Genomic DNA, 19,012 nt, shown 5'->3' with positions numbered 1-19,012 from the left:
AGAAAAAGAAAGCTTAGGTTTCACTGGCTCTTAAACCAAAATGCCCATCTAGGTTCTGAGCCTCTACTTAAAACAGGGGCACAGGCGGGAGCAGAAATCTGATGCTGCGGAACAGGGATGGACAGGGCAGGGCAAGGTCAGAGGAGCACAGGGCACCGGCACCAGCTACATCAGGCCTGCGGGTAATCGGGTTACTGCATCCTTGGATGCTACAATGGTCATTACATTTAGTGGCTCCACCTGGCCCCTGTCTGGCCAGGCCTTGCTCTGATGTGCCCCAGAACTTGGCTGGATGGTGCTTCAACAACAACAGCTATGGTGAGTGTGCGGGTCTGAGGCACGTTCCCAGTACCTTGCATAGATCATCCTACCTGTGATCTCATCACTCCCAAGGTCAAGGGGAAGGGGGTTTCAGACCCCATACCAGCCCCAGGATCCCCACATCTGAATAATGTTGGCAGGTGGCCAGAGCTGGTCCTCCCACCTGCCCACACCAACTGGGCGGGCACCACTGGCTGGAGCCAGCAAACACTTGGAAGCCCCTGCCCAGCCACCTCTGCAGACCCTCCTGTCCTTGGGACACTGGCTCCACAGGTCACCCAAGTGCCTGACACCCTGAGGGTCTGGCTCACAGACGTCCAGCTCTAGTTTTGGAGAAACTGGCTTTTCCAGTTGGGGCCAGGCTGCAGCTCAAGACTCAGAGCCAGAGGCTCAGGTTTCCCATTCCCAAACATGCAAGTGACCCTGGGGCCCTCCACTGCCCCAAATATCCCCAGCCCCTAAGCCGACCTCCAAGGGAACAGCTGGGAGCTGTGGAGATGGCTCGGAGCCCAGCGCCCCCTGGTCCTGCTGCAGGGAATGCAGCAGCAGGGTGAGGTGTGTAGGCCCCAGGCCCCATCTCTACACTCCTCCACTCCCCTGGGACTTCTCTGGCTTCGCTTCCAGGAAGCCTAGTTAGTCCTTCTCCTCCTCCACCCGGCCCTAATTTGATTTGCTTTCCATCTGGGGGCTGACGAGGGCTCCGTCCACCTTCCAGGCAGCATCAGGTTTCTTGTGGCCATTGGGCCTGGACATGCCCGGCAGGCAGTACCCAGGGACCCACATACCCGGAGGGGCAGACATTAGCTATAGTCTTCTTCCCTTCCAGAGACTGAGGCGCCATGCACAAACTTGCATACAATAAAAATTTTAAGAAACACAAAATTCAAAGTGTAATTCTGAGTGACACTCAGAAAAATTAGACAGCAAGGACAAACTGAAACAGGCTGAGCCAACAGTGGGGCCCCCACAGCCTTCCCGGGGCTTCCTCTGAGGCACCCGTCCGGGGTTTCTGAGTTGATGATTCACATTTAGCATTTGCAGCCTTGCCAATTTGGCTGTTTTTCTTTTTCTGCTTCCAGTCACATTTAGTTAAAAGTGAGGTGCACAGAGTTGATCTTATGTCCTGGGGTTGATGACAGGAGGGAGGGAGAAATGAGCGCTCAGCAAAGGCTTCCTGAGGTCATCGGAAAGCAGACTCCCCAGCCTATCGAGTTCCCCTCTCCCAGCCCCACCCAGAGGGAGAGCAGGGTGAACACATGGTCCCACATCTCTGTGCAGCAACAGGGTTCTCTGAATAAGCTGCTGTACGTGTCCCATGTTTAAGGAGCCATGGGCCCAACAGACCCTCTTTGCGTTGGGCTGCAAACCCTGAGCCTGGGTGCCCTACTTGGCCATTGGGGATTGGGCAGGCCCCCGAGGTCAGAGGTCTTGGACAGATCCTTGAGGCTGAGAAGAAAGAACAGAACTGCCTCAATGCTGATAAAGTTGCTGTTGCCGTTTTCTCCCTCCCACCCCAATCCCTCAGAGCTGAAGGGAAGAACTTAAAATCTTGTTGGTAAGGAATATTTTTCTAAACTAGGTGCTAACATACGATGTTCAAGTCTGTGATAAATGGTGTGCGTCTACCTTCCCCTGGGCCCTTGGGCTCCCTGCTGCAGTCTGAGAGCAGAGCACGGCGGGGTGGGTCCTCTTCACAGCACATGCAGGTTCAGAGGGCAGGGGTACTGCACCCCAGCCAGCCCACGGCTGTGACTGAGCCCTGGTGTGAGAAGCCCAGGTCTGAGACCCTCGTCCTCCTGGGCCCTCCTGCCCCCTACACAGATTCCGGGCCTCACTACAGACCAGGTAACTGTGCTGTGATGCAGACACCCCTGCAGATTCTGCTCTGATCGGGAAGTCTCCACAGACAAAGAAGCCCAAGTCCCAGGAACATGATAGGAAAGATGCCCAGGTCCCCACGGGATCAGGGCTGGATCCCCTGCAAGTGGCCCACATCCCACTGGCGTGAAGCTGGGGGACAGCGTTTCTCTGTGGTAACAAGTGACTAGAGAGCAGGAGCTGCAGTCTCCCATTTGGGCGTCACCTTACCCTGGGTCTGGCCTCCAGCCACCCTCAGAGACTCGGCTCAAACAGAAGACCCCCAAGGACATCTTGGAGCAGCAGAAGAGAGGGTGAGGAGGGAAGGGGCCGCAGCGAGGACTGTGCAGCAGCAGCAGAGGCCGCACATGTTTATTTAGTGAGAAATGACCCCTCGGGGCCCCTTGCTGGAGATGCTTCTTGGGCCAACAGTGGGCAGCCCTGACCAAGGCTGGGGGCCCATGGAACCTGGAGGTGAAGCCACTTCCTGCTCTGCCTGGTTCGTGCTTTTCTTCTGGGCCACATGACCCGCTCCCCAAAAGCCCTCTGAGGATTGTTTTCCTTGGTGCCCCATCCTGGACGTGGTGATGAGTTTGGGAAGTCGGGGCAGAGAATGGAGACACTGCTCGGCTTGCTAAAGGCCCAGCTGGGGGTTCTTCTGCAGCAGCCACTCCAGAGACTCCATGAGGTATGACATGCCATAGTGCTGGGCAATGTTCCGGAAGATTCTGATCTGCTCCATGAAGACCTGCAGACATGACCAGTTCCATTGAGACCCAGTCCCAGAGGAGGTGCAAGGAGGCAAGACCGAGGCCTGGGCATGTAGGAAGAGAAGCAGATATGGGTGAGGGTCAGAAAGGGCAAATGGCGAAGGGCGCAGCAGGGTCGCTGCCCGTGGGAGCCCCCACCTTAGCACGGATAGTGAGGGTGAAGTCCCCGGCACAGCCACAGTACACAGGCATGTTGGTCTCCTTCACACCCCGGCACTTCAGGCAGATCTGAAACAAGGAGCAGCCCTGGTCAGGAGCCTCCCCTGCCCAAGCCAGTGCCAGCTAGTCACTCAGTGCACGCACTCAAGGGGCCCTCCCTGCCCCCCATGGCCTTTACCTCAACTATGAATAAAATTCAAGACTTTATAACAGGCTTTATCCAAATATGCCAGCTGCTTCCCAACATCCTCACTGTGGACATCCCACCCTTGACTGAGTCCCAGGGCTCCCTCACCCTGGCTCGTTCCCTGGGGCTCCCCAGTCCGTTACATCTGACACCGCTGTTCTCTGCCTGGACCCTGACACCTCCCTCAGGTCTTCACTGAGATGCCCCCTCTTGGTGAGACCGCCCCTCCACCTAACGCTGATTACCTCCCTCTTTCACACATACACACACTCCCTGTTTGTTCTTTTTACACTTACCACCACTTACATACTATCTTGTTTACTGTCTATCTCCCTCAATGAAAGGTCCATAAAGCCAGCACTTGGCCACTGTAGGTGCCCAAGAGATGCTGTAGGAATGAGTCAATTGAGCTTGTGGACAAGGCCTGACCCAAGAGGTGGTCACCTCAGAGGACCAGGTTATGACTTAAGACCTGTGTACACCCCTAGCTGTCCATGGGTGCAAATCACTTATCAAGAAGCCCTCTGGGGGCTGGCCTCGTGGCCTAGTGGTTAAGTTTGGTACACTATGCTTCAGCAGCCCAGGTTCAGTTCCCAGGCGCAGACCTACACCACTTGTCGGCGGCTATGCTGTGGTGGCGACCCACACACAAAATACAGGAAGACTAGCACAGATGTTAGCTCAGGACAAATCTTCCTCAAGCAAAAAGAGGAAGATTGGCAACAGATGTTGCTCAGGGCGAATCTTCCTCAGCAAAAAAAAAAAAAAAGAAGCCCTCTGCCAAATGGAGGGGTGTGGTGGGGTGGAGCCAAGCCTCCAGTACCAGGCCCCACTGCTCACCAGGTCCTGCAGGGTGAAGGCCATCAGTTTCTTCTGCAGGGCTTCCACCAGAGCCATCTCGATGACTGAGGAGTCATAGGCGACCTGACAATTGGAGCAGAGCCACTGAGGCAACACGGCCCCATCCTAGGCAAAGAAGGAAAGAGACCAGATCACCCCTCTGTTCAGCCCTCCTTGGCTGCATTTCCACGTCTGCCTGAGAAGACCCCAGCATTGAGAAGGGACTGGAGGGAGGAGAGCTCTTGGGTGAGAGCTGCGTTACCGCATGCAGCTGGCTGCTCGCCCACAGCTCCAGAGCACGCTCCTATCACCATTACCGTCACTTACATGTTTTCAGGACAGTGTTCTGGAATGTGGCAGTTGAGCAGCTTAAGAAAGGGTACCTGTTTCTAATTCACATCAGCTAGAAGGGGGCCCAGCAGGTGCAACCAAAAAAAGGTGGGATCACTCAAGAGCAGGCGCTGCAGGACCTTTCTGATCACCTGATGCCTGGAAGTTCGGAACCTACCAGCGAGGGGCCTGTGGGAGCTGGCCCACCTGAGAGAAGGAGGGGTCTTTGCACAGGTCCAGGTCCCGGCAGAAGTTACAGCTGTGGCAGATGACCTCAGGGAGCACATAGGAGCGGCAGGGGTCTCGGAACTGGGCCTCCTCCGAGAACTCGCCAACATCCACCAGGCGGAGCAGGTCCCGGTTCAGCTTGTTCACCTGGTTTGTGATGTTCGTGTCCAGAGACAGGACCTGCAGAGAACAGAGCCCACGTCAGGGACAGCTCCCGGGGCCACCCTGCTGCTCTGTCTGGACTGGAAAACCCTGCAGCCGACTCTTCAAGCCACAGTTTCTCAGCATCATCTCATCCCTTCCTTATGCCATGAGAAGCATCAGAGGGGAGAGCTGCCTCCTCTACATCATAGTCCCCTGTGGGGCCACTCGACTGGAGGCCCTGCTGCTCCCAGGTCTCAGGAGGTTGTCTGCCCCAGGGGACCAAGACACACCTAAGTTTGCTCTACCTGTCGTCCTTACTGGTTCCTTTGTCCTCAGTGACAGGCAGTCCTAAGTCTACTGGAGCTTTACAATCTCATTTGCAAAGCAGATGATGTCAACCTTCCACAGTGGAGGGAGTCCCAGGCAAACTTAGAAAGGTCTCTTCAACACACACATGTGTTAGAGCCTGCAGTGCTGGCACTGGAAGTCTGGCTCTCGTGGTAGTGCCTAGAGAACTACAGGCAAGTCATCTAACCCTCCTGTCTGTACATGAGAGACGATACAACTGACATCTTTTAGAGGACTCTTCCACCCCTAATACTCTACTGTCAGCACAAAGCCAAGAGCACCACAGCACCAAACACTACTTAGAAGGCTTCTTCGGGAGGAATGTTTATGGTTGAATTTGAAGCCCACTCTAGCCAGTGAGACAAGTAAATTTTGGCAAGTAGGTGAATCTGCAAATACGTATAATGAAGATTGACAGCCTGTTGGGCAGTATAATACTGTTTAAAAATATATATACATCATATGTTTCCTACACAAATGGACTGAGTTAAAAGAGACAGCAAAAAATGAAAAGAGGGGGGCCGGCCCTGTGGCTTAGCGGTTAAGTGCGCGCGCTCCGCTGCTGGCGGCCCGGGTTTGGTTCCCGGGTGCGCACCAACGCACCGCTTCTCCGGCCATGCTGAGGCCGCGTCCCACATACAGCAACTAGAAGGACGTGCAGCTATGACATACAACTATCTACTGGGGCTTTGGGGGGAAAAATAAATGAATAAATAAAATTAAAAAAAAAAAAGAAAAGAGGTTTCACTGGTAAATTTATCAAACATTAAGGAAGAAATAATACTGATTCTACACAGTATCTTCCAGAAAACAAAAGAAGAACAATCCTAACTCATTTTATGAGGCTAGCATCATCCTGATAACACCACCAAACAGAGACAGTACAAGAAAACAACCATCATGTGTGCACACTCAAAAACTTTCAACAAAATACCAGCAAATTGAACCCACCAATACATAAAAATGATAACACATCATGACCAAGTAGGATTTACCCTAGGAACACAAGACTGGATCAACATCCAAAAATGTGTAAGACAATATGATCATCTCAATCGATGCAGAAAAAGCACCTGACAAAATTTAACATCCATTCATGACTAAAACTCTCAGGAAACAAGAATTGCAAAGGAACTTCCTCAACCTGCTGGAGGCGTCCCCTCAACAATCTACAGCTACTATCACACTGAATGCTTTCTCCCGAAGATCAGGAACAAGGCAAGGATGCCCACTCTGACCACTTCTATTGAACACTGTATTGAAATCCCTATCCAGTAAGGGAAGGAAAAGACATAAAAGGCATACAGATCGCAAAGGAAGAAATAAACTGTCTCTATTCATAGAGACCTGTTTACATAGAAAATCCCGAAGAATCTACAAAAAAGTTACTAGAACTAGGAAGTAAGTTTAGCAAGGTTGCAAGATACAAGGTCAATATACAAAACCCATGTATTTCTATACATTAGCAACGAACAATTGGAAATTGAAGTTTAAAAAAATCAGTGCCATTACAATAGCACCAAAAACATGAAAACCCTAGGTGCAAATACGTGCAATATTCACATGCTGAAAACCTCAAAACACTGATGAAGAAAATAAAAGACCTAAATAAATAGAAAGACATAGTGGTTCATGGATTGGAAGCCTCAACATTAAGATGTCAATTCTCCCTAAATTAATCTATAGATTCAAAACAATTCCAATCAGCACTCCAGAAGGATTTTTTCTTTTTTAGAAACCAGTATGCTGATTCGAAAATTTATATGGAAAGGTAAAGGAACTAGAATAGCCAAAAGAAATTCGAAAAAGAATAAAGTTGAAGCATTCACACTAGCTGGTTTCAAGACTCGCTGATAAAGTTACGGAAATCAAGACAGTGTGGTATCAGAGAACAGATAGACATTTAGATCTATAGAGATCCAGAAACAGACTCATGCATATATATGGACAGTTAAGTTTTGAAAAAGGTGCATAGATGATTCAATAGAGAAAGGATAATCTTTTCAAAAAATAGTGCTGGAATAATTGGACATGCTGATGCAGAAATATGAAGCTCAGTCTATAATATGCACACTGTACAAAAATTAACTCAAAATGGATTACAGACTAAATGTAAAACCTAAAACTATAAAACTTGTAGAATAAAACATGAGAGAAAATCTTTGTGACTTTGGTTAAAGCGAAGATTTCTTCGATATGACACCAAAAGCTCAAACCATAAAAAAGTGATAAATCAGATCAAAGTTAAGAATTCCGCTCATTGGGCCGACCTGGTGGCTTAGCGGTTAAGTGCGTGCGCTCCGCTACCGGCAGCCCGGGTTCGGATCCCGGGCATGCACCGACTCACCACTTCTCCGGCCATGCTAAGGCCGCGTCCCACATACAGCAACTAGAAGGATGTGCAACTATGACATACAACTATCTACTGAGGCTTTGGGGAAGAAAAAAAAGGAGGAGGATTGGCAATAGATGTTAGCTCAGAGCCGGTCTTCCTCAGCAAAAAGAGGAGGATTAGCACGGATGTTAGCTCAGGGCTGATCTCCCTCACAAAAAAAGAATTCTGCTCATTGAACTCATTGAAGAATACTGGTAAGAGAATTTTGAAAAGGCAAGCCAAAGTTTGGGAGGAAATATTTGGAAATCACAAATCTGATAAAGGACTTGTATCCAGAATATATGAAGAACCTCAAAACTCAACAATAAGAAAAATAGCCTAATTTTTAGTAATGGGCAAAAGATTTGGACATTTCACCAAAGACGTATGGACAGCAAACAAGCACATGAAAAATGCTCAGCATCAACAGCATTAGCAAAATGCAAGTTAAAACATAATGACACACCACTACACACCTATCTGAACAGCTAAAATCCTGAAACTATCACGTTCTGGCGGGGATGTGGAGCAGCTGGACTCCAGTTACACTGTATACCACTGATGAGAATGCAAGAAACATGCACTTGCCATATGACTCGGCAATTCCCCTCCTAGGTTTTTACCCAAGAGAAATGAAACTTAGGTTCACACAAAAACCTACACGAGAATGTTTATAGCAGCTTCACTACTAATCATTAAAAAGTGAAAACAATCCGAATGTCCTTCAATCAGCGCACGAGTAACAAGCTATGGTTCTTCCACACAATGGAGCATACTCAGCAAGGAAAGGAACGAAGCACTGAAACAGGCAACAACATGGAGGAAGAGCAAATGCATTTTGCTAAGTGAAAGAAGTCAGACCTAGAAGGCTACACAATCCATGATTCCACACATGTGATATTCTGGAAGAGGACAGAGGACAGATTGGTGGTTCACGGGCTGTGGGTGGGAGGAGGCATTGAGCCCCAAGGGGCAGTCCGGGGAAATTCTCCTGGGTCGTGCCAGTCTGTACCTTGCTGTTGGTGGCACAGCTCTATCCATCTGTGAAAACTCCAACAGCTGCACTCCAGAGAGTGACTTACAGCACGTAAATTTTAAAAAGTAAACGAACACAGGACAGGGACAGACAGGTCAGCATGTGCCAGGGGTGGGGGCTTTAGGGGGTGACAGAATGTTCCTTATCCTGACTCTGGTGGTGGATACATGCTTATGTGCCTTTGCCAAAACTCATAGAATGCACACTAAAAATGGTGAATTTTACTGCATGTAAATTATACCTTAATAAAAACAAATTTAAAAAATTCTGAAGTCCACTGAGGAATTAAAATGGTACACTAAACTGTTTCTTCACCACAATCAGATGTCACTTGATCCTGAGGCATCCCGCCACTGTGAAATGCAGTTTGCTGGGAGATAACTTAATGGACAGTAAAGTGCTCTGTGAGGGAATGACGCCTTATCTGGCAATATTATTCCACCATTGATTCAGCCTGCCTTTCCCAGAAAGGCATTTAGCATCCAAGCAAGCTCTCCTCCTAGGTTCCATAGCAGCCTGGACATTTTGGGAGGTCTGTCCAGTTCCTGGTCCAGCCCATTAGCCCCACAAGATCCATGAGCACCTGCCATTTCACTGCTGTCCTGCTCAGCCTTTCACTAGCACCCCCAGACCATCCCACCCCAGGGCCTTTGCATCCCCTCTGCCCAGACGTCATTCTTCCCTGGGATCCACCCACGGTTAGACCCTCCACTTCGGTCTCAGCCTCAGGCCCCATCAGAGGGCCTTCCTCACCTGCCCCGCCCCTCCAAGCCCACCTCACAGCTCCCCTGTCCCTCACTGATTTGTTCCCCCCTCACTGGAGTGCAGGCTCCACGAGGACAGGGGTCTTGCCTGTCTTGTGCACTCTGCCCCAAATGCCTCACACAGTGGCTGCATGGAACGGGGTGCAGCATTTATCCTTGTGGAATAAATGAGGGACTTACTCCCGGCACCTTTGCCTCTACACATGTTAGTGTGAGCATCCTCACCTTGCATACATATTTGATGAACTCCAGAGCAGGGTTATTGAGCAGCAAGTGAGAACCGGGGAGGACAGGAAACATTTCTGAGAGCTCGGTTGAGTTCCGAGAGCCCGTGACTTTCTTCTGAATCTTCTGAGTGATGGTGAAGAAGTTTTGAGTGAGTTCATTTGCCACATAATCTTGAGAAAAGGTGATCATTCCTGGGAAGAGAAGGGACATGGTGCCTACTCCCAATTTCACAGTGATAAGCATGTCAAGGGAAGGACTCGGGGACCCTGCCCTGGAGTTGCGGACCCCCGAGGACCACAAAGGGGTCAGGTCACAGGCACACAGTGGTGGCCTCGTGCAGCAAGGGAGCACTCACCAGGAAGGGCTCCAGCTGCTCCCTGGGCCTCCTGGGAGGGCTGGCTGGCCCCCCTCCTCCTCACAGGGGTGCTCCCTGGGGCGCTGCGCCTCAGCTCCTCCTTCATGCTGTGGTACACAGCCACAATGTACGCTGCAGAGAGAGGGACAGTAACAGGCCTTGAGAGTTGGCAATGCCCAGAACACCCCAGAATCTGGGGGGACCCTGTGGCTGGTCAAACAGCCAGCCAGACTGGGATGAAATGTCATTATTAGTGATGATTCTATTTGCTGCATTTAGATGAGACAAAGTCAATTAGAGAAATGGGAGTAAGCAGGGCACTTGCCGATGTCCAAGTTCACACTTAGAGAGAGCGCCGTATAAATAAAGCAACCCACATGAACCTCTCCACCAGACAGTGACAAAAAGTGGCTCACAACAAAAACAACCCTCCACTTTCAGAGTCAGCACACCTCTTGAAAAACTCCACCAGGCCCACACATTTCCAAAGAAAGCTTAAGAAAGCAAAAGACTCAAGGACAAGTAGACAACAATATAAAATAATCATAAATGAAACCATCTCTGGTACCATACACATAGGTGTAAGTATATCTATCTGCTGACAGTTTAATTTATATGCTCATCATTAATTGATCTGTTCCAATGATTGGCTCTGAGTTACAACGGGTGTTTAATTTATATGCTTCATTTGCATATTAACCTAGACAACGTGGTTTGTAAACACTAAACCTTCAGACCCAAATCAAATATAGGAGTTCCTTACAACTGAAGTTGGGCCTCAAAGACCAGCCAGTGGACAGTTGATTCAGGAAATGTCTAATCTTTCCTGCTCGGCGTTTATCTTTAGTCACTATATGTGCACACACACAAATCTTGGGGGCAGAACTATGAACCCTTCGGTGACACACCTGGGGGCAGCCATTCTCACCGGCTTCTGTGAGAGGTTGAGGGCCTGGGCAGAGGATAAGGGTCTCCTCTCGGCCTTCCAGGGTGGTGTGCAGCCAGGGTGCCTCTCAGGAACCCCCACGCTGGGCACACTCCCACCAGGCCTGATTTCCCAACTGTTTACCTTCTTGCGATGCAAACGCACCAGGGCCACATTATTCCCACTGCATGACTCAGATGTGATGGCTAGTGTGGACGGCTCACCTGAAACAATCATGAGGAAGTAGCTCTGGCAGGAGGCTGCCTGCGGCAGAAACTGCAAGATGTTCCAGTTGTTTTCTAGCAAGTCCTCCACATCTGGTTCCTGTGCACCTTCCTCCTCCTCCTCAGGTTCCTCCTCCTCAGGTTCCTCCTCCTCAGGTTCCTCCTCCTCCTCCTCTGCTCTGCCCACTTTTTGAGAGTCTTGCTATAACACAAAGACAATCCCAGCTGGGTTTTCACCTTAGCAGCATCACACCACGGGAAGTGGACCTGAGTGGAGTCATTTTAATCCAGAGTCTATCTGATTGCATTTGTCTAGTGAGATGTTCATCAGTCATGTCATTCCCCAAGCCTAAGTGAGATTCCTGAAGGACAGGTCTATGAATGAGGTCCTTTATGCAGCGTGCCTGGTGCACAGAAGCACTCAGTATATAGGTGACCATCATTCTCATTCTGCTCTTTCAGAGGATTCGCTTTAAAATTATTCAACTCCCACGTCCCAGGCGGGAAGAATCAAGGGTGCTTCCCAGGTGATGTTCTCCTGTTTAGAGTCCTTGTACACAACAGTTCTACTATGGATCTGGCTCCACTGCAGACACCCCCTGCTTGACCAAGTTCCTCTCCCTATGGCACCTTTGATTTCAACATGTGAACCCTGACATTGCCATCCTCAGAGCAGCAACCATCACTGCCTTCCCTTGATCGGTTGACGCTGCCTGTTCTTCCTTCCTCCCATTGAGACCTCTACGGACCTCCAGACCCCAGCATCCAAGGGCAGCCTTCATCCCTGTCTGCTCTCAGCAGCACGTCTCCTTCCTTCTGGAGGCACTCTTCCTTTAATTCCTGAGGCCCCATCCCACGGCTCCCCTACCCGCTGGCAGCTTCCTCCATAAGGACCCGCCCTGGGGTGGGCTCGGTCCTCTCAACCCACACTCAACCCCAGGTGACCTCACCAGCCCTAGCTGCCAGGCTCACGAATGACTCCAAATGCCCACCCTCACCCCTCCCCAGATGCCCCTGCCTCCACCTGACCTTCCATGTCTGCACCCTGCACATACTGAGCAAATGTCAGGCATGGCAAACGTTACACACCCTGACCAAGTATGGGTCCCCTCACCCCACACTTGGTCTCTTGCCCCGTCCATCTCGTAACAGACACCTAGGTTCACACTCCCGGGCACAGCCCACACACAGCCCATACTCCCAGGTATCACTCCCATGCCCTCAGGCATCACCCCACATTCATCCCACTGCCATGACCACTCCACCTTCCATACCCACCTCAGTCCTCCTCCCTGACTCTGCCCTGCCCTGGACCCTCCCCTGGGCTGACACTAACCAGGCTCCTACTCAGGCCTTGACCTCCTATAGTTTTGTCCACATAGGGCCCAAGTGGAAGACATGCCCTGATACGGCCCTGCTCAGAATCTCTCCATCACTAAAAGCCAAGTCTCCATCACTGCCCTCAGCCCCAAGTGGCCCGGCCCAGGCAGCTCTCTGCCCCATCTGTGACCACTGCCCCGCCCTGCCCTGTAAATCACAGCTGCTTCACACTACAGTTGCAGGCACAGCCTGCTCGCTCACTCCCTTCAATCTCCACTTTCCAGTCATCCCCTCAGAGGCCTCCTCGACCTCACCAACTAGACCAGCCCCCGCCCCCATGGCTCGCTCTCCGCCCTTACCCTGCTTTGTATATATTCTGAACCGTTACCATCCTGACTCTGTGTTCCACATCTGCTTGTTTAGTTGCCATGACCCCTTCCCTAGCAGACTCCATGAGACCAGGGACTCTCTCATGTTTGCTGCTGCGTGACCAGGGCCTAGAACCGTGCTGGGCAGTCGGTCCGTGACCACCAGCGTGTGTTCACGGGAATGAACCCTAAAGGCAGAGCAGTAAAGTCATTCAGATTCCAAGCTCAGCTCTCCAAAACTGGTTACCTCTTACCTGTCCACAATAAACGCTAGATGGAACATTTCCTTTGATTCCACCATAGTTAGAGGGATCCATCCAGAGAAGAAATTCCCAGCATCGAGAGAAAGAAATTGTCAAGGAATGGAAGATCTCTTTAGAATGGATGCTAAAAAGAAGCAAAACAGAAACTGCTTAATGAAATCAATAGTTTTTTCCCTTTTTCTCCACTTTCTTTCTTTTATTTTTACGCCTATCTGCTTACTCTCTACTTACTTAAAAATGAATTTAAGTGGATTCACATTACATCACCTCTCAAAGTTTCTAGGGAAAATGATAAACATTATGCCAAGGAGACTTCTGCATTTGCCGGGAGAGGTTTTAACAGGGACTGGATGGAGGGAATGAGAAGCAAGAGCTACAGAGGGAGAACCCCGGAACCTTCCGAGGCTTGCCCTCAAGCATCCGCAGAGCATGGATCACACACGTGTGTGAGAAAACTACACAAGGCCAGGCAAAGGACCCCCGGAGGGCCTGCTCCCATACCGCCGGAGAGCCTCAAACTCTTGAGGCATCGGGGTCATGCTCACAAGAGTCCTGCTTCAACGATGGGGGATAATGAGCTCTGGACGAAACGCTGCTCTGGCCCCGCCTACAGATCTCAAAAAAGTGCCCCAAAGGCCAAACTGTTTCTAAGGAACATAACTTAAAAGCTTAAATATCTACAGGAATGCAAAAGTATTCAACAGACAAGGCGAGATTCACAGTGTCTGGCATCCAATCCAGTATCACCAGGTTTGCAAAGAAGTGGAGAAATACAACACGTAATAAGGAGAAAAACCTATCAATTGAAAACAACTCAGGGCTGACACAGACATTAGAATGAGCAGAGTAGGACATATAACAGTTATTATAACTGTGTTATATGTGTTCCAGAAAGCTAGAGGAAAGATTGAACTTGTTAAGTCGACTCTAAAATATATAAAAAGATCCAAACCACACTTCTAGGGATGAAAACTACCATGTTTGAAATGAAAAAGACACTGAATGGGATTAATGGCAGATTAAACATGGCAGAAGAAGATAAGTGATTTTGAAGACACAACTGAAATTATCCAAAAAGAAACACAGATGAAAAAAAGACTTTCAAAAAAAATCCACCTACAATTCTATACCAGCAAAAATATCTTTCAAAAATGAAGGTGAAACAAAGGCTTTTTCCAATATCCAAAGGCAGAAAGAATTCGTTACCAACAGACCCACGCTACAAGAAATGTCACAAGACGTCCGTCAGCAGAGGGTTAATGGTATCGGAGGAGAACACAGAGGAACGAGGAATGCTAACACCTGTTGGTGATGTACTCCACGTAGGCAATGGCATCTTCGACTCGCCGCTTCTTCGTGCAGAGGATGATGCGGTTGAAGTTGGCATAGATGACCGACGACCCCAGGCGCTTGAACTCGGCGATGAGCCTGTGGACCAAGTTCAGAATCAACGGTCAAGACGCTACAGAAAATACCAGAAGACACTATGAGAAAAAAAGCTGATGGTCCTGAAGCAGAAAAGCCATTCTAAATACACTTAGAACCCAGAAGCGACAAAAAAGGGTAAAGATTCCTGCACTGCAAAAACCCACCATAAACAAAGCCAAAGATAATCACAGACTGAGGAAAAAATGTGCAACTCATATCACAGAAAAATGGCTAATTTTTATAAAGAAAGAGCACACACAAATCAATGAGAAAAAAACAACAAAATTACAGAAAAATAGGCAAAGAATATGAAGAGAAAGTCCAACTTCATTCATAAGGATTGTAAGGTAAGAGTACATCGAGATAGCATTTTATCCCATCAGGTTGGCAATAATACTCGTGATATTGGTGGGGGTGGGGGTGGGGGTGGGGGACACACACTTCTGATCACCGCTGGTAGTACAACCTCTACAGAGAGCTCTTTGGCAATATCGATCCCATTAGCACTTATCTACCTAGTTATGGTAGCTATCAGACCTGCAACACTGTTACTTCCTGGAGATTATTCTACAGATATATTCACAGGACCTTATGCACAAGCCCATTCCTTGGTTGGTTATTTGTAACAGCATAAGTTCTGGAAGAAGCCTAAATGTCCATCAGTATGGTACATCCACACGCAGATCTCCAAGATCTACTATTAACTAAGAGAAGCGAGGTGCAGAATAACAAACACAGTGTTCAATGTCTTGTGCAAAAAAGCGGCAGAAAGACTATGCATCGAATAGCCTCTCTCTGGAAGGACACTGCACAAAGCTGCAAGGGCAGCTAAGCTTCCCCTGGGACCCTTTTGATCACTAAGGACCACTGGCCCAGAAGTGGGTTCTGGATCCCAGAGGTGCTGAGCAGCCATCTCTCTGGTTTTGGGGACGAGGGATCAGCCCAGCCTGAAGAAAGCCGTTGGTGACACTCACTGCAGGAAGAGTTTCTTCATCATGTTGTAGAGCGTGCGGTGCAGAGCAGGGTCATGGAGCAGCGAGGACGGGGACCGGAGCCAGCGGTAAAAGTGCACTACCTGGTTGTCAGCATAGATGTTGCGGTACTGGGTGATCTCCCTCACCCAGCCCACCACCATGCTCTTCAGGATTCTGGAAGAGAGTACCGAGGGCGTCCCCCACTGTCGCTGGCAACAGCTTTTCTCCATTCTGCTGTCACCTTTGCCCCTTCTCTCCTCCCTGTCCAAATTCCATCGTTCAGCCCACTCGGCCCTCTGCAACTCATCTGCATCCCTCAAACCAGGTCAAGCCTCACTGCCTCACTCAACACAACTTCCCAAACCCTCCGTACATGCTCAGTGCCCAGACAGAGGCAAGAAGAAGACAGTAGGTGCCCTTCGAGAGAAGCATGATGCACAGCAGCAGGTGTGCAACCTCACTTGCTGGGAGAACCAGGAACAAATTCAAGAGATCTACAGGGCCTCCTCTCCTGCATACCAGCCACGTCCTAACTGTCTGCTTCACCACCATCTCTGTTACACTGCCCCGGATGACTCCACAACAGCATGGGAAGCCATTCCCTCAGGGTCACGGTTCTCCATCTGCAGTCTGGCCCAACCCTCAGGACTGAAGTGTCTGCTTCTCTGCCCAGACAGCCCCTGGCCCCAACCACACCATGTTACTTCAGCCCCAAGCCTCTCTCCAGCAGTCCCCTGGCCTACAGCCCCTCTCTGCTGTTCCCCAAGTCTTATCCTTTTGTGAGAAGGCAACAGGAGTGATGGTTGAAGAACATGGTCCTGGAATCACAAGACTTGCTCTTGAACGACAACCCTTCCACTCAACCGCAGTATGACCACAAACACGGTATCAGTCTCTCTGCCTCAGTTTCCCCATCTCTGCAACGGGTGACAGCCACACCACCTCGTGGGCTGTTGTGGGGCCATTAAGAGCGCATATGCTCCCTGCCAGTGTTGCCCCGTCCACAGTAATTCTCTCCTGACACCCAAACTCTGCAACTTGTACCACTTTCTGCCTGGCTTAACCCATGTTTATGTCCTGCTGTTCGTTCCAAAGCAGATACTCGATAAACATTCACACCCCAAGTTTACTGGAGATTTCCTAGGGGCAGGCCCCTGGCCACGGGAAGGGAACCAGAACTGCCACCCATTTCCAAGGGAAGAGTCTAGCCCCGTGTTGGTTTCTGGCTCTGCTGACCAGGCGGAGGGAAGCCCCGGTGACATTGTCCTAGCTCTTAGTTTCCCAAAATAAGGGCAGAGTATAAAGGATTTCTAATGCTCCTTGTAAATCCCAAACTCAGTGACTCTGCCTTTGGAGAGGAGAGGGCACAAGAAGAACAAAAGGTCAGGGGGATGTTCTCAGAAATGAAGGAACTGGCACCTGAAGGTGCTGGAGCAGAGGGCTGTCTCGTCATAGCTGGCCAGGATGCTGGCGGCCTGATTGCCGGTGATCATGTCCTCCAGTGAGGCCTGCTGGATCACGTCGAAGCTGACACCCACACTGTCAGCCCCCTCCATGTCGTTGACATGGTGAGACTGCAGGATGGTGTTGACGGCCAGGTTCTGAAGGTCCAGCTCCACACACACTGCATACAAAGACACCACTACTTGTGACTCACTCCTGGATCTAGAGTCTGACCCCACCAAGCACCATCTCAGAAAAGTTACTGCTGCCTGGGGTGGCCGACGAGCCTCTGACTTGGGCTGAGTGCAGAGCCCGCCCCGCTCTCATCCCACGCCCTCAGAGCATGCCCCGCTCTCATCCTGCACCTGCAAAGCCCGCCCCACTCTCATCCCGTGCCTGCAGAGCCTGCCCCGCTCTCATCCCACGCCAGCAGAGCTTACCCTGCTCTTATCCCACACCTACAGAGGTCCCCCTGCAGGGTCAGCTCCCACACTGGCAGAGTCGAGCTCTGGGCATCAGCAGCTGGGCATTCTTGCCACCACAGAATGGCAACCAATGCAGAAACACCAGCTACTGAGGTCCCCATGTGCCTCACCCACCCACCTGTGGAGTAACAGCCTGAACTGTTGATCTCCACGGTAGCCTGGTCATCGAACTCCATGACGAGGCGGTTGTCATCAGCTTCCTTCCCGCCCAGGTCAGGGCGTGACGTGGGGGACAGCCAGAGCAAGTGGTTGTGGCGCTGGAGGTGGCGGGCAAAGAAGAGGTCGGAGCCAAAGGTGGAGATGTCCTCAGGCAGATTCCCAACGGGGATGTGGAAGTACCTACACAGGGACACACAGTCAGCCCCAAGGGGCACGGGGTCAGCCCCAAGAGGCGGACGGCACCTGGGGAAGGCTGACTTGCCACCAGAGACTCATGAGGCCGGCAATAACCAAGATGGCCAGAGCCGCAGAAATGCCAAGAAACACTCCTCTGCTCTGCTCACCTGCTCATCTCAAAGGCCTGTGACAGACAGGTGTCCAGGTTGAGGTAGTGACGGATCATACGCCGGGCTCCATGGCGCTGCCAGTCCAGGACTCCATAGCTGATCTTATCGGCCATGCGGATAGGCACCAGTGGGAATTCCTCCAAGACAGGAACCTCACCAGTCAGCCTCTTCAGCTCCCAGTTGGACTGAACAGCGATGAGTGTGGGCCCGCGGCGCTCCTCCTGGGTGCAGGGAGGAGAGCGGCTAAGCGGATCTGGCCTGGGGGAGCGGGGGGGGGGGGGGTGCTCGCACTGTGGGACCTGGACCGCACTCACCTTATAGGCCAGCAGGAAGCGCTGGATGGCTCTGCAAATGGTCTTCAAGTCGGTTTCAGCCCGAACTTCAAAAGCGTGTTTAGGAGGGGGCAGGAGCTCGGGGCCCAACTTCTCCAGCAGGAGACTGTGCTCGGCTGAATAGAGGGCGCTAAGGCTGGGCATCTGATTGCTTCGCACCTGAACAAACAAGGGCCACATCAGCCCTCTCCCTGCCAGAAGGAGGCCGGGCAGCCCTGAGAGCGGTGCAGGTGGCAGACCCCGCCTCAAGGTTCCACTTCGAATGCAATCACCATAGGCACTTGTGAGCAAAGGCTTTTGGAAACAAGGCGGGGGGCTTACCATCCTCCTGCCCAGCAATCTACTCCTCCCCAGATCCCACCCCAGTGAGGCGCTCCCGCAGGCCCTTGCCCAGGAACTCACACTGTCCAACACAAACACAGACGCCCTGCGCTGCGAGGGCACGAAGATGCCGAAGAGCGCTTTGTGGCCCTGCGTGTGATGATACAGGTAGATGTGGCGGATGCTCCCTGCAGGAGGAAACGGCCCGTCACCCCAAGATGTGTGGGAGGCAGGGCCGAGCGAGGGCAGCTGTCATGTACCATACCTGGTTCCAGGTAGCTGAACTGGGCCAGAGAGCGCATCTCCAGGTGCTCGAGAGCAAAGGTTTCTGTTTCCCTGCCTGAAAGGTGCCTCACCAGCTGTTTATTGACCACACACACACAGCCCAGCTGCACCAGGGCCCGGAACAGTAACGGAACCTGGAAAGGGGGCAGACAGGGCGGAGTGAGGGCTGTCTGGAGAGGGCCCACTGTTGGGGCACA

At 51.0% G+C, this 19,012-nt stretch overlaps 1 protein-coding gene across 5 annotated transcripts in view; it reads right to left on the bottom strand.

Moving 5' to 3' along the window:
• Positions 1–2,518: 2,518 nt before the first annotated feature.
• POLE (DNA polymerase epsilon, catalytic subunit) overlaps positions 2,519–19,012 on the bottom strand; it is a 61,452-nt gene continuing 44,958 nt past the window's right edge. Inside the window, exons 34-49 of one of the 5 annotated variants that reach the window (XM_058531170.1) lie at positions 18,796–18,949; positions 18,612–18,718; positions 18,192–18,368; positions 17,875–18,098; positions 17,490–17,710; positions 16,863–17,067; positions 15,444–15,617; positions 14,344–14,469; positions 13,033–13,165; positions 11,091–11,292; positions 9,942–10,073; positions 9,584–9,777; positions 4,672–4,872; positions 4,135–4,260; positions 3,087–3,176; positions 2,519–2,926 (exon numbers count right to left, since the gene is read on the bottom strand). In XM_058531170.1, the coding sequence (XP_058387153.1) occupies positions 2,813–2,926; positions 3,087–3,176; positions 4,135–4,260; positions 4,672–4,872; positions 9,584–9,777; positions 9,942–10,073; positions 11,091–11,292; positions 13,033–13,165; positions 14,344–14,469; positions 15,444–15,617; positions 16,863–17,067; positions 17,490–17,710; positions 17,875–18,098; positions 18,192–18,368; positions 18,612–18,718; positions 18,796–18,949 (2,580 nt within the window). In that variant the 3' untranslated portion in view covers positions 2,519–2,812. Of the gene's footprint in view, positions 2,927–3,086; positions 3,177–4,134; positions 4,261–4,642; positions 4,873–5,036; positions 5,352–9,583; positions 9,778–9,941; positions 10,074–11,090; positions 11,293–13,032; positions 13,166–14,343; positions 14,470–15,443; positions 15,618–16,862; positions 17,068–17,489; positions 17,711–17,874; positions 18,099–18,191; positions 18,369–18,611; positions 18,719–18,795; positions 18,950–19,012 lie in introns of those variants that run through there. The other 4 variants (XM_058531171.1, XM_058531172.1, XM_058531173.1 and 1 more) reach the window with 4 other exon arrangements.

The sequence above is a fragment of the Diceros bicornis genome, chromosome 35, assembly GCF_020826845.1.
Source record: "Diceros bicornis minor isolate mBicDic1 chromosome 35, mDicBic1.mat.cur, whole genome shotgun sequence".
In the NCBI taxonomy this organism is placed as follows: Eukaryota; Metazoa; Chordata; class Mammalia; order Perissodactyla; family Rhinocerotidae; genus Diceros; species Diceros bicornis.
Note: the sequence above shows the minus strand (reverse complement) of the source record. Positions and strands in the feature narration are given on the sequence as shown.